The sequence below is a fragment of the Mixophyes fleayi genome, chromosome 3, assembly GCF_038048845.1.
Source record: "Mixophyes fleayi isolate aMixFle1 chromosome 3, aMixFle1.hap1, whole genome shotgun sequence".
Classification (NCBI taxonomy): domain Eukaryota; kingdom Metazoa; phylum Chordata; class Amphibia; order Anura; family Limnodynastidae; genus Mixophyes; species Mixophyes fleayi.
The window spans coordinates 260,024,956-260,046,022 of NC_134404.1; the positions used below are offsets into that span (position 1 = coordinate 260,024,956).

Sequence of the window (21,067 nt, forward strand, 5' to 3'; positions counted from 1 at the left end):
TCTTCTCTATCGGAATTGAAATGATATATTAGTAACAACAATCCTGTATAAAATGACATTTATTCTGAGAAATAGATTTAGATTATTTCTCAGTTAGTCTTTACATGACAACACAGTGGGTTGTAGTTAAGCAGAACGTTTTCTCACAAGTTAGACTACGCAAGGTGATGTATTTCCTGACATGGAGGATGTACAATTGCTGTGGATAAGACAAAAAATATCAACTGCTTTATAGTGTAAACAAAGAAAATATTTATAAACCAGTACTTCTACTGGGCATTTGTTGTTGGAAAAATGTCTTCTAGAGAAGTGTTTTTATGTAAAGGCAAAGAACATTCGCTCCCAGAGATAGTAGAAGGGCTCTCTTAAAACCATGGACATGGTAATTAGCAGACATCCACCCAAAATTTTTGTTTTACAGGTGATCCTCCTTATAACCATCTGACAGAATCCCACGTACAAGAACCTGCCATTCTAGAGAACTGCACTGGCAGCATTCACTTCTCCAGAGCTGACAGTCTGGAAACGTTAAAATGAATAGATTGCCCATATTGTTTGTCGATAAAGCTGAATTGTCAAGCCGCTGGAGCCACTCAATCAACTTTATTAGCATATTGCATTAAGCGGTGTATTCTTTCAAAATTCTCCAGGGTCCAGTCCTTGTACGTTGTCAGCAGGAGCAAGTTTCTCTGGAACTGCGGAATTTCCAAACATGGTTGGGGAAGGAGAAGTATCTGTTTAATGAAAATTATGGGTGGATATTTTTAATAAACTCCACTTAGTAATAGTTTTTCTCTAAATTGGTATTTGACACAAGTGCACCTTTTGAAGGAAAATCGTTTGTATTTAATATACAAGTTAGTAAGTATATCCTCTCCATGGTGACACTGTTCTATGTAGCCTTGTGCTTTAGGAAATAAACTGTCTTATTATCTTTTAAATGGCCATATAAAAAGAAAGTGCTTTGGCATAAAATGAGTGAAGATGACAAGACTGATTTTATATAAGGTTGTTTTGTATTCAACTCTACTTTTTGGTTTTTAATTAATGCCGGTATGTGAGAATCATCTTTCTAAAAGCAACTGTAGTCAGTGCTGACCCATGGCCTTGTTATTTCAGAGCCTGTTTTCAGGGTTTAGAATATTTTAGTGTTGTTGAGCGCTACACTTTACAATTTACAGACAATTCTTAAACTGGTTGTCCACTAGTAGGCAACCCTTATTAATCAATTGTGCACCGCAAGTATAGCAAATATGGGGATCCTTCCGTTTCCGTGCTTGCTAACGGTATTTTTGCCGGTATGCACTCTGGAAACCGCCCATGGTGTTTCAATAGAGCTCTTCTTTTTGCCACCTAACCCCCTATCTGCTATACTAACTGGGCAGGATTGATTTAGGATTGTGCTGTCCCATGTGGACAATCCCTTTTCAATAGTTTTGTCTTGTCAACAGTGAATAGAGTTATTTATCTTAGATTTCTATATTTTTTTGTAATAAAAATGGTGAAACCTTCTTAATGATGTGAAAATGCTTAGTCTTTGGGTGAAACCGGAGGTTTGGGGGGGAGGAGGCTAACATCAGTGGCTTTGTCCATAACTATTGGCAGGTACACAACCCATTCACAAAGAAGAATTCTAGTTTATTCCCAAGCAGACTGAGTATCGCTCTCAGTGTTTGACAGTTCCTTATGCTGGCCACGTGCCGCGAAATTGCAGTCAATATTGGACAGTTGGCCCGATATCTCAGTGTGTGTGGTCCAAAAAAGGTTCAATGCCCAATAATAAAATTTAAAAATGATCAGATGCATATCATGCATTTTGGTAAATGGAGTTGGAAGATGACTGTGCACAAGCCAATAGCGGACTGAACTTGGACTCCGGGTATATAACACCTTTTTATACTGGCACTGTGCTTCCCTCTTATCTGTAAGCAGGTGAGAGAAAACATATTTTGTTGCATACATTGGTGTTGACTGGATAGTTTATTCATCCATGTGACTAGGGATGACCATGTCATAGTACTTACTAATGGTTCCCTAAATTTATGGAAAACTTAAGGCTATTTACGGACATCTTCCAAAGGTGCAATTGGCTGTTATCTGTCTGGTGCAAGTTAGGCTTTGAAAATAAATCCGATTCATTTGCTGTGTTTTCAATTTCAGTGTTCAGTTGGTAATGTTACTAAATAGCCCTGGTGCCCTCATACATAGTTATAGTCGCTGATCAGTGTGGTCAATCATTGTACTGCATTTGGTCTCCTCACGCACACTGAAAATCCGAACGGAACTTTATTGGATATTGCAGAAAAATGGTTGAAGAATGACCCCGGTCACTGTGTGTGCGCATGGTCATTGTTAGACCCGGAAGACCAAAATGAGTGTTTTGGCTTTGAGAGTCAAGGATTCCTAATGTTCCCTATGGGTAAATGTTTTGCAGCACAACCATGCTGCTGACTAATCTGTTCCTTTTTGGTTTGGTTCAAGAAATAGTGAAACTGAAAATTGAATGATTAAATGAAGTGCAGAGTTTAAGTATAATATTTTACTCAAACTTTCCTTTTGAAGCTGTGTTTTAAAGTACATTTTTGTGGAGCATTCCCTCTCCTTCATGTCTGTCAACATAAAAATATCCTACATTCAGACTGGATTGAAAAAAAGCAAATGATAGCATGAGGGTTATCCATGTAGATGCGGTTTAATTGTCTAACTTGGAGAACATCGAGGAAATCTAATGCTGGGTATACACTACAGCTTTTTCACCCAATTATCGGGCCGATCACACAATAAACGATCATGGGTCCGACATCGCATTGATGTGTACACTCCAACTATCATGTTTTATCTTTTCAAAGTACATCGTATTGTTTGTTTTTATAAATTGACTAAAAATCTCTATAAACTATGGAACAATGTTGGGCAAATTCTGAAGTAAGTATGTATGCACTCACGAGTAGACAGATCTCTATGGAGTGTGCAGAGTCGCAATCTTTTCAGCAGATGGTTTTGACAGATGAAGAGCACAGATCTGAAGGTAAACCGTGTATGTTTATACGCATGAATCTGCACGGTGATCCGGACTTCAAGTTGTTTGTAAAATCTTTAAAGATGGTGCGTTGGGGAGAAATTTTCTGTAGTGTGTACTTAACCTAACTTGTGTTTGACTTTTCTGGGTTACGGAACTGTTATACTTACATAGGTTAGCAAAGTATAGCTTTGCAAGATTATAGAATACATTGAATTTTAAGTAGTGTTACTTTGCTTTCTTTTTAGCAGCTCAGATCTATTAAAGCTCCTCTAATTTAAAGGTGATTGTCACAGGTCCTAGCTATATGTGAGCTCGGGAAGTCTGCTACATTCGCCTCCAAAATTACTTTTAGGGGCATATTCAATTAGGACCTTACCGTGGAAAGTGCGCACTATTGCCGGTAATACGGTACTGCAATAACGCAGATTTTCGTGCGCAACCCTAAGGGCTGCGAACGAAAATCCACGTCATTGCGGTACCGTGGATAAAGTTCGTGGCCCGTTCCGTCGCAAACACGCGGACCGGAATAGTAATTGAATATGCCCCTTAGTGTGATGTGTGTGGGGGGGTTTAGGTAACTATCTACTTAGTTTTGCGTACAATTCTTTAAGTTCTCCTATTTTAAACTTGTAGTCAATCTTGCTGTTCATTTATTTGTGTAAGCCTATATAAGGTTTTCACTGTGTCCTGGAGACTCATGTCTCTTGTTATCCCCATGCTAAACTATTTAAGGAAAGCAAACATTTAAGATATTTCAAATATATTTTTTAGCCTCGTTACAGATGTGCTTTGAAATCAAATAATGTCTTAGTGGCTTTATTTGTGCTTTACATTGTTTGTTTTTATATTGCTTTTATTGGCTGCAAGGGATGATGAAAGGCTTAATCAAAATACCATACACTAAAACTGCTTGTTCTGCCTTTTGCCTAAAATTACTTTTTGAGGAAACACGTGCAAATCGGAATCAAGCATATGGCTCAAGTGCTGTTAGACAGCGATGCTAGCCACCGTGCATCCAACCTCGCAAAATCTTTGTGTGAATATCTTCTTTCTGCCTCTTAACTAGGGCAAATTATAAGACCCTGTCACACAGAACATTTATTGCACAAATAAATCATTAAATCAAAATAATATTGCATTAAAATTATAAGTTAAATGTCTTCTATATATAATATAGTATGTTTCATATAAGCTGTCACTTCTATCTTTGTTTTGGTAGTGATGGGTCTGCACAACTTTTTTTTTTTTGTTTTTTATTTCTCTGATTTAAAGGCTAAATTATTGCTGTTTTGATTGTTTTTGTTTGTATTTTTTTATTTTTTCATTTGCTGTAGCTTGGTATTTTTATGGAGTAAACACTAGGGCTCGCTAATCCTATTCAGCAGAAGGGAGTGATCCTTACCTTATTTGTTACATCATTTTAGAGGTGGGAGCCTGCGTATAATTGTAAAAAAGTTGTTTGATAGCATTTGGAACAAGCACTGCGTTACTATCCTGTGTCAATACATTTTTGCTATATTTCAAGCAAGCTTAATTTACAATCAATATATCAATTTTAAATTAAGTGATTGCTTGGAACTATAAAATTGAATACCATTATCATTTAGTGTAGATGTAAGCTATGCTGCTGAATGGATTGTACCAATCCTTATCCTGATTTAGCCGCACAAGACTACAGGTAAGGGATGTCTTCGATGGAAACAAGTTAGACTTTTTAATGAGATCATTTCTGAAAATGAGAAAAAAAAAAACCACACAAAAAATACATTTTTACTGGTACTTGTGATGAGGTTATACACATAGAGATGTCACCTAGCGAGTACTGCCAGTAGCAGTTTGGAGAAAGATGAGGGAAATGTTATATGTGGTTTGTGTATAAGTTAGGCATTGTGCACCAAATTACAGAAAAGCCCCTGATCCAAAAAGACCAAAGTCTGAAGCATTCCAGATAACAGACCCTGTTCCATACATAATTTGCATTGGAATGATAATTTTAAAGTGATACTAAAAGCAGGCCATGCCATTAGAGCTTTTTTTGTTAGATACAAAGTGGAAGTTTTACTAAAAAATTGGTTTTTTTAAAACAAAAAAAGGCAAAAGTGGAGGTGTTGCCCGTAGCAACTAATCAGATTCTTGCTATCATCTATCGAGTATGTTCTAGAAAATAGCTAGAATCTGGTTGCTATGGGCAATACCTCCACTTTTCTATTTAGAAGTCTATTTCTAAACCTCTAGAAAGAACAATGCTGGTGAAAATTAGGTGTATCATAGTTAGAGAAAAATAAAATCAAAACCATTATATTTTTATTTACATGGATATATCTGAATGTTATGAAGCAACTTGTGTTACTATCTACTTTTGCTTTAAAAATGCTGCAGCACATTTGACACTGGATCACTTGGTCTTGCAGGGAGTTGCACAAATCTGTGGGGAATGTTTTTTATTTTTCTGAAGATACATTTTTACAACATTGTGTACAGTACAATGATTTTGGCATTAAAGTTAAAGAGACTGCAATGGTTTTGCCGATATCTTTAATGCTGATGCTCAACACCTGCGTTGTAGAATCAGACTAATCAATGGAACCGAATTTCATAAAACGGAAAATAAATGTCTCAAAAACATTGAGTAGAAACGAAAATGTGCATGTATTTTCGGGTTTAGAGTCGGGTAGACTTGGCCATGTGCATATGGCAATTTTTATATCCCCATCCCTCTGTTCCGTGTTCCAGTTTGTAACTGGAGAACAGAGGAAGTATGCATAAACTACAATCCTCTCTAAGGAGAATTGGCCTGACCGAAAGTGTCCGTGAGCATCAGTAATCTCTTTGTATCCATCTATCATTCATTCTCTGGTCAAAAAATGGAATTGCAGGGAGCAAAATATTAAAACAGTTGTATGCGCACTGCCTTACTCTAATTTCAAAAGGTTTGAAAATTTACATTTTTGCTTAAAGATACTCCTGAACTCCGTGTTGTACAGATTAAAAGAGAAAGCCAAAGGTTTGTTATACAAGAAAAAAAAAATTATAGTTGCAAGTAAATATATATTAAAATAGAGGAAGAAGAGTGTGATCTAGGCAAACTGTCCAATGAAATGTTCTAAGTGTTTAGCTTAAGTTCTGTTATATTTATTTTGTAGACTTTAAACCTATGAATGTTTCACACTTTTTTTTATTTTTATTTCAATGTTTTATTGTGTATAAAGAGGCTGAAAATGCTTTATTTTTAAATAAATGGCATTAATGTCATTATGAATGCTTCTGTCATCTTTTAAAGATCTACAGATTACATTTAGATGCTGCTCACTCCATTGTTTTTCATTACTCGGCTCTCATTTTAATGCCCTTCACTTTTTCCGGACCTGCTCATATTTAAACCTGTGATCAGTTTGTGACCTTACTGCCATGGAAGCAAGAAGCAGTCTTGTGACTCTGAAGGAATATATTTATCTATTGTATCAGGTTTTACGTAGGTTGGGCTATGTGTATTTTATACCTACGTGTGCACTGCTTAAGGGTGGGGAGTCATCATATAACCGAGCCTATGGAGTTTTCAGCAAAGGTGGTGGCCACAGAAAAGCATGGAAAATACACAGTCCTGCTTTATTACAAAGGTTCACTGCTAGTCCAAGTACTATGATGAATAACATACTGCCATACTTGCCAGCAGTCCTGAGTTTTGGAAATAAAGTGTGATGTCATCCAAATATTTCAGCAGGATTTGTTTGGACTATGGTTGTGACCTAATGTGTGTACTGCACAGGTATTGGAGCATTTGATAGGACCACAAAACTCAAATGAAATCATAGTCTACCTGCTATATTATCCCTTTTACCAGCTAAATCTGACTGAGTGAGCACATTTTTGTTTAAAATGTCATTTAGTAATGTGTTTAGTGCATTATATTTTGACTACAGGACAGGGGATACAGTACACTCTGCCTCAGGTTATCCAATCTTATTTAGCTTTACTTGAGGACTCTGGGTTTTGAAAAGCTTCTGAGGTTTTGCCATAATAATACTGTCATTTAACAAGCAATGTATCTGCAACCAAATGTAGCAATGTATAATTCAATCTGTGTTCTGCAAATGATTAATGCTGCCGTTTTTCTCGCTATTTCATCTATTCGTATGCTGTTATCTTGTTCCTAGCATTTACCTGTACTATGGGAGTATATGTCTGTCTTATAACATGGTTTCTCTGCATGTGGCTTGTGCATCCCCAGTGATATGTCAGACCAATATAAGGTGCACAATATAACAGTTCATTTTATTAACGTATACGTTTGTTTTAAATAAAAGAGAACCCCTGTTAATATATAGATATATAATAATCAGTGGCATTGCATAAGAAATGTTTTCACCTTGCCTCTGATACATGCTTTGCAGATGTAGAAAACTTGTTGACCCAGTGAATTTATAGACCTCTTCTAGACCAGTACAATATGGGTAGTCCCATTCATTTACCACATGGCTATATAGAGGATAGAAGGTCTACACCCTTATAGAAACTTGTGATGTGAAACCTGAAATCAAGACAAACCATGTTGGACATTATTCCACCTTTTAATGGGGAAGTGAAAATAATAAAACTACAATACCCTTTTTGCAAACACCTAATTTAATACTTTTTACTTTTATTATAGCTGTGAGTCCAGCTCAGCACACCTGGATTTTGCAATTCTTTCCCTGTAGAAGAAAAAAAAGAAAACCGTTCAAGATCCATCAGTTTGCAAGGGGCCTTCTGTGCACCGACCTCTTCAGGTCACTCCACAGGTTTTCACTGGCATTGAGGTCTGGGCTCAGATGCTGGCACCACCATGCTTCACATTATGAAGTTGGTGTTCTTTGGGTGATGAGCTGTTTTGTATTTGCATTAAACCTATATCTTTTAGAATTAAGGCCATAAAGTTCAACCTTGGTCTGATCAGACCATAAGACATTTTCTCACATGGTTTTTGGGGTTGTGTGCATGGATTTTCCTGCACAATTTAGATGAGCGGGTTTTTTTTTTTCATGAGAAATGGCTTTTGTCTTGCTGTCCTACCACATAGCTCAGACACATGCAGAATACAGGAGATTGTTGTCATAAGCAGGGAGTGACTAGTTCCTGCCAGAAATTCCTGCTGCTGCTTTATTGTTGCCATGGGCCTCTGGTAGTCTCGCTGCTGAATGTTTGTTCTTTTTTCCAATGTCCCTGCTGTCACATTTTCACAACTTGCCGCTTCTCGTGAATGATCCTTCATCAGGTTCACATACAGAAACTTTCTTACGACTTTCGTGGTACATGTAATGAATTTTAATATTCTTTTATGCTCCTCTCCTGATTGGTACCTTTCAGCAATGATGATGATGATTTTGAAAGCTCCTTGGGGACCATGGCTATCCCCAGTAGGATGCAACAAAGGAAATGAGACAAACCAGCAGATCTTTATTTGGGGTTACTCGCAAACAGTGCCATTGCTGGCAGGTGTATGTTAATTACCTTTGAACATGATTTTGATTGAGATTGGTTAACTCTGAACACAGATACAGACCCATGTTGAAATAGAGTGTACACTTCTGTAACCAGGGTATTGTAGGCTTTTCATTTTCAGTTTTTTCCAAAATATTGTTTGTCTTTTTTTCACTAGAATTTTGTTGGTTGTGAAGTCGCAGTAAAGGTGGGAAAAGGTCTGACATGGTTTATTTTGATTTTCAGTTGTTTGCATTTTGTTTGTTTTTTAAATATATCTACTGTATCTGTGCAATTAGTATGCTCTCTGCGGTCTATCAGTAGAAAAAGCACTACCAATAAGATCTCCATATGTTAATGTTCATAAGATGAAGGACCATCTTAATAGTAGATGGCAAATTTTCTTAAAAGGAAAAATAAAAATGGAATAGGTAGTCTCTTTTGTAAAATAAATCTCACTGCCATTTTGTTCTTCTGATGTAGCAGTTATGTTTGAACAGAAAAGCATTCTATATTTTCTATACAATTAAAACAAAAAGCAAAAAAATGACATTAAAATTGAACCATTAATTTTTTGTAGAAGAGGCCATTTTGTCAGTATAGTCTTGGCAATCCAGTAGGAACCAGGCAAGAGACACTTTGTGCCTCATACTTAAGTGATGTCCATGAAAATTGATGGGCTGTATTTAAAGGCCTCAAAATGCCTTCCTCCACTTTATATAGTCAGTGGGGTTAATTTCTGGCTTCTAAGTGTAGTTAGAGGATCTATTTTTAAAAATATATTCAAGTCAAATTTTATGAAGCGTTGTCTTTTTAAAAATGTTTTTCTGCTTTTGATTTTTCAATAAGCTTTAGTTTTCAATAGGGCCAGCAATTGATTTTTTAGGTTTCAGTTTGAATATTGGTTTAGCCTGTGTATAGGCAGTAGGTATGTTTTTATGGTATACATATGCCTAATCAATTAAAACATATTTTTTGAAAGGTGCTATTAAAATATGAAATTATGTTATGTAATGGTCGTCCTTCTGGCACATTGCTTTTCTGGCTCACTGATCTATTTCATATTAAGTCATAGGCTCCAAGTTAGCTACTTATCTTCTTTTTTTTTTTCCTCCCACAACATTCTTGAAGTAGCAAATATTCTATACATTGAAGGCTGCATTATAGGAAAATGGCTATTCTTTGCAGTTTTTTTTTCAGAAATGTTGATAATGTACTTTAGAGAATGTGAATTCTGTATGTGTATTTATGTAATAATATAAGTTGTTTTTTTTGGGTTTTTTTTCATGCAATTTGATTTCCTGTCATAAAGTGTTTAAAATTACATATTTGAATTCTGGCGAGCCCACATTGGGTTCTTATGACGTGACATTACTGCCCTTTTCTACCTTTCCAGCCAAAGTCCATCCCAAATGCTATTTGTGGAATTTGTCTGAAGGGTAAAGACATCGCCAAGAAGGCAAGGTCCGAGAAGCTTATACACTGCTCCCAATGTGATAACAGTGGTAAGTCTTTGACTCTACATGTGCATGTTTATGAACAATATTGTTTCACAAGGCAGTTATTTTGTCTGCTCTGCTGATCCTGTCTGCAGAATAGTGTGCCAGCAATAGCAGTGATGCCCAGTATTAATTTCCATTAATATATAACGCACTAGCACTAATGTTTGGTAATAAGCCAACAGTAAAAGTATTACTCATAAATAGGCAACCACCTGTAGGTCTTTTCAGTAGCCTGTCATCAGTATAGTAGTTCACATTAATATGCAAGGAGGTACAGAAATGCCCATTAGGCCAGCAATAATATGACCCTAAAGATAGTAGTGCTCTGTACGATGCCACCAGTTGCAATAGTGTTGAATAATCAATGCTAAAAGCAAATGGACGCTCGTTTCTGGTTTCTTAGCAACGGTGTCTTTGGAGCTGTTTTATTGGTTGGACAGAAGTGCATAACGTTTCGGGGAGACTTTGCACAGTTCCTCAAGTATTGTTGTTAGTGCATAGCTATTATTTTTATCTTGAAATCTTAAATTGCCTTCAGGTGTAAGGAATCATAATTGCCAGTTTTGAAAGCATCATATAGTGCCAACATAGTGTATATTGCATTTAAGCATAGAGTGCAATGTGTAAAATTCATTATCACATACATAATTAAATCATCATCTTCCAGTGCTGTTGAGCAATATATTCCAGTTCACATTGATTTCCTTCTATTTGTAGTCCTTTTCAATCCTTTTAATTATGTTATAATCTATCCATTCAAAGGTTGTTTGCTACCTGTTGCCATATTATCAACATTGCCAACATACTCCCTTTCTCTCTCCTTGGGTGCCACCAACACAATCATCCATGCTCTTGTCATCTCCCGCCTTGATTATTGCAATGTTATCACCCCTGAAATCTGTCCTGAATGCTGCGTTGCAACTAATGTTCCACTGTGCCGCTTTGCAAAGTCCTCCATTGACTCCCCATTTCCTCCAGATTACAATTGAAGTTGCTTACCCTCACTTATATATAGACCTCTTTAATGTCTCCCCCTCCTACATATCTGACTTTGTCAAGAAATACTCTCCTACTCACCCACTTTGTTCTGCCAATGACCTTTGCCTCTTCTTTTCACCTGTCACCACCTCACACTCCCACTTTCAGGAGTTTTCCCACGCTGCTCCCCACATTTGAAACTCTGCCCCGCTTGACCAGCCTCTCCCCCAACCTCAAATCTTTCAAAACTCACCTTTTTAACACTTGCCTACCCTGGCCCATTCTAAGACAATACTCCTATGCTACATCTGCACCTTTCCTTCACCCCTATTATCTCTATCTGCTACCCAGCCCCATCCTAAACCGCTTTCTTGTCTAGCTACATCTACGTCGTCTTCTTGCTTCCCAACACCCCTATCGTCTCCATTTACTTCACTACATTTTTTCAATGTTAAGTCTCACAGGCTTAAACCTCACTGCCTCCGATCTCCTCATCCTCTTGTAACATTTCTTTTGTTCTAGTTGTGTCTTCTTACAATGTTGTTTTCTCTATTGTCTCTTCTATTGATTTTTACTGTTTCTCTTGCTACTTATCTGTATATTTTTATGTTTATTTTTGTTGATTGTATAAATAAAAGAAGATGATATGTCAAATCATAAGGTACATTGTTACTTTAACATTTTTATTACATTGATATGCACTGCATTATGCTCCTCTGTATCGGTGAATAGAGTTTACACAGCTGGTATAGTAAAAGTGAGACAGATAAATCCATTTATATAACCAGTTGGTTAACTTTCATTCTTAGTCCTTAATATCAATGCTATTTTACTGCTATATTGTGCTTACTTTCCTCATTAGACAATTCATAAATTACAAATACCTTCCAATCATTGTATGCCTACTGCTATTCCCTTAAAAACACTGATGCAACTTAAACCTTTACTAATGGGAGCAGGATAGATCAAATTCTTCATTTAGACCTTAAGGAAATTATTGTTATGTCTGTATCTATTGTTTGCAATAAAGATTCTCCAATGAAATTGCTGTGGTTCCAAAGAACATAGGTTATATTTGCAAAGCATTACATAGCAAAGTTTGGTATGCATACACATGCACGTGTTAGCACTAACACAAGCTTCTATGAGAACACTCTGGTTTCCAAAGCCAGAGGTCAACAATTTATACACAGAATATGTTGGCGCTATATAAATAAAAGATGATGATACACAGTGCAGTTGTAAAAAGCAGTGACATCACAAAGATACACAGTTACAGTATTAAGGTCTTTATTCATAGGTCGATAGTTCATGACCTCTCAAGCACTCGACAGGGCATTGGTGGATTCCTCTGGTTATTGTTCCTTGAGATTGCCCGGTGTCCTCTTTAAGATTCCTGCCTCTAGACCTGTATAAACTGGCTTTTATGATCCCTGTGAACTGGATATTTGGTGTATGTGAGCGCTAGTTATATCATCACTTTTTCCAAAGTGCAGACGCTACACAAATAACACTGGAAACATTCTCATGCAGTTATGCCCAGAATGAGACCAAACTCAATGTAATTAATATGTTGGAAACATTAATTAGCTTTTTCACCACATTAATCTATTTATTTTAGTTAATTTAAAATATAAACTTATTTGCATTTTGTCGTTTGCTAAAATAATTATTTGATTGCGTACTAATCGCATCGCAACCAATATTAGTGTACAGAAAATATTGATTACCACTTTCATCAAATTATTAAACTTCAAGAGTATCTCTCTGGCAGTTTAGCAAGATTGCTCCCTCAAAGTGATTTAAAGTCTTCTATTACTTGTCATCTCAGTAGTGGTCTAGCTTCTTCGTAATGCCGAGCTAGATAATCTTTTGACATCACCAATAATACAGGGAATGTAAAATTCTAGCTCAGCATTTTAAAGAAGCTAGATCACAGTTTCCTATTCTCCCAAAAATTCGGGACATTCTGGGAGTTCTTCCGCACACCCAAGAAAGCAGGCAAACATCCCGGATGCAGCCATCTCCGTTGTTGAAGAGTGTGGTGGCGGGGCAAATTGTGGCCCAACAGTGCAACACGCATGGCCACGCGCCTCGATGGACCCCCTCCCGGACAACTGAATTCAAAAGTAGGCAAGTATGAGCTAGACTTAATATAGTGCAATTGATATGGCAAGTAATATAGAAAATGTAATCACCTTTGTGAAGAGGTAGTGGATACATAAATTAAACACTTTCCTAAAGATTTGATCTACCCTGCTTCACTTAGTAATGGGTTAAGTTGTATCAATGTTATAAGGTACTAGAACTAGACATAGTGATTGGATGTGAATGTGTTTTTGTCTAGAATAGAGTTGTGAAATTGTATTGATATTGGGAATTACATATGAAAGGTAACAAACTTATATAAATGGATTTTTCTGGCTCATTTTTTTTTTTTGTTTTTATGTCCACTTGTTTTGAGATATTTTGCTATATCACGTGTAAACTATATTCAGTGATACTGTTAAACAAAATGCTGATTATGAATGTAATCAAAGTGGATGGAGTTAAATAACACATTACCAATTGTGGGCAGCACAGTGGCCTAGTAGTTAGCACTTCTGCCTCACAGCACTGGGGTCATGAGTTTAATTCCCGACCATAGTTTGTATGTCCCTGTGTTTGCATGGGTTACCTCCGGGTGACGCTATATAAATAACTGATGATGATTAGCAATGGTCATTTATCAGTGATTTGGCATGAAATGTACTTATGTAGAAAATAGCCCCTGGATGGAGGTAGTATAATTAATATAAAAATAGATTGAAAATGACTCCCAAGTAGAAGGGGATTGATATGCTAAACTGCATTGGAGGATGAAGATTTTTTAAATTATATGTGTTTTTGTGTTTTGTTTTGGTTTTGTTTTTTTTTAAAAAAAAACAAAAACCTTTTTACTTCAATGTAATAAATACTATGTTGGCGCTATATGATCCTTTCAGGGATGGCAATTGTGATTTCTTATACCTGAAGACAATTTTAGATTGTGAGATAAACTGTACCTGCACTGGCCTGTACCGTGCCACCAGTAGGCAGTAGCAGTGGCCGGTAGCGTTCCAGCAGTAGGCAGTAGCAGTGGCCGGTAGCGTACCACCAGTAGGCAGTAGCAGTGGCCGGTAGCGTACCACCAGTAGGCAGTAGCAGTGGCCGGTAGCGTGCCACCAGTAGGCAGTAGCAGTGGCCGGTAGCGTGCCACCAGTAGGCAGTAGCAGTGGCCGGTAGCATGCCACCAGTAGGCAGTAGCAGTGGCCGGTAGCGTGCCACCAGTAGGCAGTAGCAGTGGCCGGTAGCGTGCCACCAGTAGGCAGTAGCGGTGGTCGGTAGCGTGCCACCAGTAGGCAGTAGCGGTGGTCGGTAGCGTGCCACCAGTAGGCAGTAGCGGTGGTCGGTAGCGTGCCACCAGTAGGCAGTAGCGGTGGCCGGTAGCGTGCCACCAGTAGGCAGTAGCGGTGGCCGGTAGCGTGCCACCAGTAGGCAGTAGCGGTGGCCGGTAGCGTGCCACCAGTAGGCAGTAGCGGTGGCCGGTAGCGTGCCACCAGTAGGCAGTAGCGGTGGCCGGTAGCGTGCCACCAGTAGGCAGTAGCGGTGGCCGGTAGCGTGCCACCAGTAGGCAGCAGCGGTGGCCGGTAGCGTGCCACCAGTAGGCAGCAGCGGTGGCCGGTAGCCTGCCACCAGTAGGCAGCAGCGGTGGCCGGTAGCGTGCCACCAGTAGGCAGTGGCCGGTTAGCGTGCCACCAGTAGGCAGTGGCCGGTAGCGTGCCACCAGTAGGCAGTGGCAGTGGCCGGTAGCGTGCCACCAGTAGGCAGTGACCGTGGCCGGTAGCGTGCCACCAGTAGGCAGTGACCGTGGCCGGTAGCGTGCCACCAGTAGGCAGTGGCAGTGGCCGGTAGCGTGCCACCAGTAGGCAGTGGCAGTGGCCGGTAGCGTGCCACCAGTAGGCAGTGGCAGTGGCCGGTAGCGTGCCACCAGTAGGCAGTGACCGTGGCCGGTAGCGTGCCACCAGTAGGCAGTGGCCGGTAGCGTACCACCAGTAGGCAGTGGCCGGTTAGCGTGCCACCAGTAGGCAGTGGCCGGTTAGCGTGCCACCAGTAGGCAGTGGCCGGTTAGCGTGCCACCAGTAGGCAGTGGCCGGTAGCGTGCCACCAGTAGGCAGTGGCCGGTAGCGTGCCACCAGTAGGCAGTGGCAGTGGCCGGTAGCGTGCCACCAGTAGGCAGTGGCCGGTAGCGTGCCACCAGTAGGCAGTGGCCGGTAGCGTGCCACCAGTAGGCAGTGGCCGGTAGCGTGCCACCAGTAGGCAGTGGCCGGTAGCGTGCCACCAGTAGGCAGTGTCAGTGGCCGGTAGCGTGCCACCAGTAGGCAGTGGCCGGTAGCGTGCCACCAGTAGGCAGTAGCAGTGGCCGGTAATATGTACAGCAATAACCCTTATACCCAGCAATTAACCACCATTGAGGCCAACTGTACTCCCTCATTCCACAAACGATGACTGCCTGATGCTTTGATTTTGATTGTGGTTGTTATAAGTTATGTTTGATAACAAGTAGATGTTCCCTTAATGGAGCCATCTCCATTTCAATTTCATTTTGGATCTACTATTTCTTTCCTCTTTCATATTGCTATATTATTATCTGATGCATATATTCTTTGTTTATGATACATATTGCTATTTGAAAACCATATATTGAATATCTACTATGTGTTTTGTGTTTGAAAATGCAAATAGAACGTTTTGAAGAAGAATTTTCTTTTTATAAAATATATGTGCTCATACGCTCAGTCACGGGTACGGGCAGGAGGAATGCATGAGAACCTCTGGGAGCCATTTGGACATCAGTCCTCTAATAAGTCTATTGTATTTCAGTTTTGCAGTCAGTTTATTATTTTTGTTTAAATAATGAAGATAAATAACTTTGTGCTGTACCTTTTTACTAAAGGGTCACTAAACACACATTCTTTCCTGCTGCCTATCGAAAAATTGAAGTCCTGCACTGTAGAGGTGTATTTTGAACACAGGGGATATGTTGTATTCAAGGCATTAGTGGTGATAAAGGAGGTGGTGCACAGTTGCCACATATTGGGGCAGATTAAATTGTCCGTCATGTTCCTATGCACATCTGTGGGGCGCAAGTAAAAATCTGCGTTACTTCTGGGAAAAATATATGCGCAAGGTATCTGGAGGCACCGCTTGTGGATATTTAGAGAAATGAATCTGCCCCATTGTCTTCCTTTTTTTAGTTGAGCAATATGTTAACATTGTTTATAATGATGGTGAGCATAAAGTAATAAAAAAAGAAAAAAGTAATTGACAGCATCACCTACAGCCTGTACATTTATATATTCATGAAACCCCTCAGTGAATTTTGAAATCCTTTTATTTTAAAATAGAGGGTACATAATCCCCATTATATTTCCACATTTTAATGTCAATTGTGCATACTAGGGACATTTTATATAAACTGGTACACAGGAAAAAGTGCTGTAACCCGTAGCACCCAATCATTGTTTTATCTAGTACAACAAAGATCACATTGATTGCTATGGGTTACAGCACGATTTTACTTGTGCCCTCGTTTTCATAAATGCCCCCACTATACATGTTATGTACATTGTATTCTTTATAATGGCAAATAATGTATAATACATCTTGACATCTGTTTTAAACTATTGGATTTTCTAGTTTCACATTGGCTCTAAATAAATCTGTTCTGATATAGGGCTTACAAATGCATGAACAGGATTTTTAGACTGTTTCCTTGCCTTATTGAGTTTGCTTTAAGCTTTTACTGCTTCTGACACAGGAATATAAAATGACTTGTCACTGTAGCTGATACTCTGATTCAAACCAGGGACTCTAGCAATACTATGTATTTCAATTTCACAGTCAGTTATTTTAGTTTAAAACATATTTTGGAATTAACAAATGGATAAAAGTCCTCAGATTTGGCCTAAAATGACGATATTGACAGATTGAAACACCTCTAGTGTAGTTCATGAGACCAACAGATTATATAAGCTTTTAATATATTTAGAAGTAAAAGCCAAGAGCTACAAGGGACATCGGAATAATGGGAAATTAGTTTTTGGAATAAGAATAATCTGGTTTCGAGGTAGGTTTTAGGGGGAGATGGGAGAGCTAAGGTGAAATAGGTTTTTGTGCAGGTTGACTTTGATAAAATAGCCAAGGGGCCCAGACCTGAGAGAAATTATTGCCCTGGTCTTGGAGATGGTAAGTATTTTTCTCCATGCGTGCAATGAACCAAACGTAAGCTGTAAGGGAAGAAACGCGGGGTTGGTCTCCATGCTTCAAGAATTTGGCTGTAAGGCAAATATAGAGAAAGGTTCCAGTCTGGCCACATTCCCTCCACTCCAACAGGTAGAGGTTGTGGAGTTAAACATTACAGCAGGTCTATTGGAGGTATAGTACCATCTAAAGTAAATCTACTAGGCAATTTCATTAATAATGGTTGATATAGAACTAGAAGAAATATTTTCCCTTATTGTCTTAACTTAATTTTAAAATGAGAGCATTTAGAAATAATAGAATGTTCAACAGTGTAACAACAATATGTAGATTGACAGAGATAACAAAAAAAAAGAACCTTGTCAGTATGTCAATTAAAGATGTTAAAGTTCTGTTATAAAAATAGAGAGGAAAAGGCAGAGGAGGGGAGGTAAATGGCAGCAGAGCATCCCTCAAGGTATGTACAAAAGAAAAAACAGTGTGCTAAAGAACTGTCTTAAGTGTATCGTTGTATAGGTTAAGTTGGATTATTAAGTGCTATAGGCAGTAATATGATGATGGGTATTGTAAATGTTGTCATTATTGATGTCACGTGAAAGGTCAAACTGATGAGCAGTAAGGAGGAGGAATAGGGGAGGCAGACGTGAACCAGGGATCCCAAATAGGATCATGTTGTTCTGCTTTTTCCTGTAATTCAGTGATTTGCTCCATGGAAGCAATGAATCACATTTTGTTCTATATCAGCAGTAGTATTATTATTAATGCACAATATTATGCCAGCAATAGCAGAAATGCTCATTAATCCACCAGTAGTAATAATAATAACAATAATATGTTAGCAATAGTAGTAGTGTGCAGAAATATCCCACTAGTAGAAGTAGTGTCCAATGATGCCAGGTGTAGTATTTGTGGTGTCCATTACATATACAGCAGTAATATAAATGCTTAGTCATAAGCTACTAGTAATTATGCTTCTGATGCACTTGTCCTCACAGGCAGAGCAGCACTCACTGATGTCAGTTGATGTGACATGAGGCTTGCGCTGCCTACAGTTAGAAGCTGATGGAGAGTAGGCAGCATAGTACATAATGATACGAGACTGGTGGAAACCTCCCTCATTCCGCAGATGCAGGAAGTTAGAGTAAAAAAAAATCCATATTAACATATACATTTGTATTCCGCTCTCAGGCAGTCCTCGTGCCCTGAGTCACAAGGGGAGCAGCCACATGTGCAGTTGTGCAATTTAATAGAGAATTGACCCAACCTTTGTAGCTAGAGTCACGTAATGCAGCCAAGGTAACCCATATATCCACAGAAAAAGATAGTAGTATACGGTCCATATGAAGAGAGGGGCAGTAACTACAAGTTACAAAGGTAATGACAAATATATTCCACATAAGTACAAACCATCTTAAACATTGAGGAATTGGGTTTAATCTGATTAGAGGTCAAATATCTGTTTACTCTGGAGAATCCCGTCCCTCTCATCTTGTAATGTACAATTCTATTGTATATAAGCTCTCTGAGAGTAAGCCATGATGAATCTTACGATCTTGTTTTCCTTAGGACACCCTTCATGTTTGGATATGTCACCAGAACTGGTTGCAGTAATAAAGAAATATCCTTGGCAATGTATGGAGTGTAAAACATGTATTATATGTGGGCAGCCTCACCATGAAGAGGAGATGATGTTCTGTGACCACTGTGACCGTGGCTACCATACCTTCTGTGTTGGTCTTGGTGCTCTTCCGTCGGGTATGTTTTGTTTTGTTTTTCCAAATAAATGATCTTTTATGTGTGTTTGTGATAAAAAAAACAAAAACCTGTCACGTGATGGCATCTGTAAAGAAATGGCCATATATACATGTAAAAACTTCATAATGCAGAGCAGAGAGAGTTTGTAAGCAAAATCCTTCAATATTTCAGTGCTCACGGTGGCCATGTGTATGAAGACCATTGCATATTCGGTATAAATAATTATGTTTTAAGTTTAATTAAAGGTAAAATAGGATCAGAGTTACTTTAGGACATCAAACCATATAACTTAGTAAAACATTGGTTGGCTTAGGGCATCGGATAGTATTAGGAATTTGATTAATGCTTGAGGTAGGTTCAGACATGGATACTAGACTATTTTACTATATTGAGATGACATTCATTTTATTTTCATTGAACCCAAGAGGTTTTAATCAAATTAGTCAAGCATCTCCTTGAAAGAGACTCCATTCTCTTGTCTTCCTAAGAAACAAGAGAGCCAAGTTATAAGCTTTATTAGGATCTACTTTATCTAGGCTACATTACTGGGAAATTTAAAGCTGAGCTTTGTATTCTGGTGGGCCAAATGCACATGCTACTTTACATCATTATGGTTCAGAACTGTTCTAAGAAAAACATGTTTAAAAATCCATAAGTGAACTTTTACGAAAACACCAGGGAACTTCAGTAATAAATTGGTTGCCACCCTCATTGCAGGGGGAAGGCCATAGTAAAATGTTTAAATTGTGTTGAGTAATGAGGTGCTTTTGTATACCCAACATGTAATACTATAGTCTGGATGTTGGACACATACTTTGACTCTAGAGGTACTGTTGCAGAGATGACCTTAGTTTTACTTGTACTTTTAAGTGAGGACTGTCCAGTACAGTAACCAAGTAGTCTCCTCCTACTGGCACATGTTGTATATATTTTATTACATTTTTGTCAAATATAAACGGTACAGCATATGTTATGATAATACAACTCATAACAGTATTTACATCGAGAGTTTATAATGCCTGGAGGATGCAAAACTCGGAAGGAACCACTACCGGGGTAGTGATCCACAAGGGTAATAACATATAAACAGACGTGAATCAAATGTATAATAGTTATGAGGTATCCGGAGTACCATGAAGGGAAGACAGAGATGAAGAGGAAATATCAGAATTTGAAAACAGAGAGGAGGAGAGTGGGGGGGGGGGGGTGTTAGTAGAGGGAAGAATAGAGAAGAAGGAAGGGAAAACAAAACAGGTCCTAGCGAGACCGCTCAAAGAGTTACTGAAATATCTATGTTTACATTTTTTAAGAAGAGGAATGTGTAGCGTTAAAGTAATCCTGCCATCTATGCCAAGTGGAGAGAAATTTGTTAGGGCGATCATTAACTACACTGTCATGTGCTCTAGGTTATATATAATACCAAATACTCTGAATTAGTTCCGAAATAGAGGGGCTCTCTGTTTCCATTTCCTGGCTATTAAGCATCTGGCTGCAGTCAGAATATGGCCCGGGAGTAACCACATTATTTTGTGGGTGTCAGGAGGTAGTCGAGGGAGGAGAAAGTAAGATAGATGCAATGGGGATCATAAGTTAGTTATTTTATGAATAAGGTCAGCTACCTCCTTCCAGAAGGGGATGATTTTTGGGCAGCTCCACCAGATAAGGGACAGGGAGCCACGCTGGCTACAGTTGCGCCAGCAGAGTTCAGAGGTTGTCGAATAGATTGTTTTCAATTTGGATGGGACTAAGTACCAGTGGAATAAGAGTTTGTAAGAATTTTCTTTTATCTGTGTACAGATAGAGGATTTGGCAACTACCTCGCGAATCTCCGTCCACTCCTCTGGGTCCAAAGTCTCAGCCATCTCCTCCCAGCGGAGCTCATGAGCCTCCTTGTCAGGCAAATTGTGACTCATTAGTAGAGAATAGAAAGTGGATATTAAGCCTTTAGAAGACTTTTTTATTTTTACAGAAGGTTTCTAGGGGGGAGGGATTGTGAGGAGCACGAGGGTCTATTAAGGTGGAGAAAATGTGGCGAATTTGTAGATATTGGTAAAACACGGAGGTCGAGAGG

At 38.8% G+C, this 21,067-nt stretch overlaps 1 protein-coding gene across 7 annotated transcripts in view; it reads left to right on the forward strand.

The window, feature by feature from the left end:
* PHF10 (PHD finger protein 10) overlaps positions 1-21,067 on the forward strand; it is a 63,524-nt gene that overhangs the window by 36,284 nt on the left and 6,173 nt on the right. For 6 of the 7 annotated variants that reach the window (XM_075203508.1, XM_075203510.1, XM_075203509.1 and 3 more), the window contains 2 exons: positions 9,876-9,984; positions 18,808-18,996. In XM_075203508.1, coding sequence (XP_075059609.1) covers positions 9,876-9,984; positions 18,808-18,996 — 298 coding nt within the window. Of the gene's footprint in view, positions 1-421; positions 6,275-9,875; positions 9,985-18,807; positions 18,997-21,067 lie in introns of those variants that run through there. The other variant, XM_075203514.1, reaches the window with a different exon arrangement.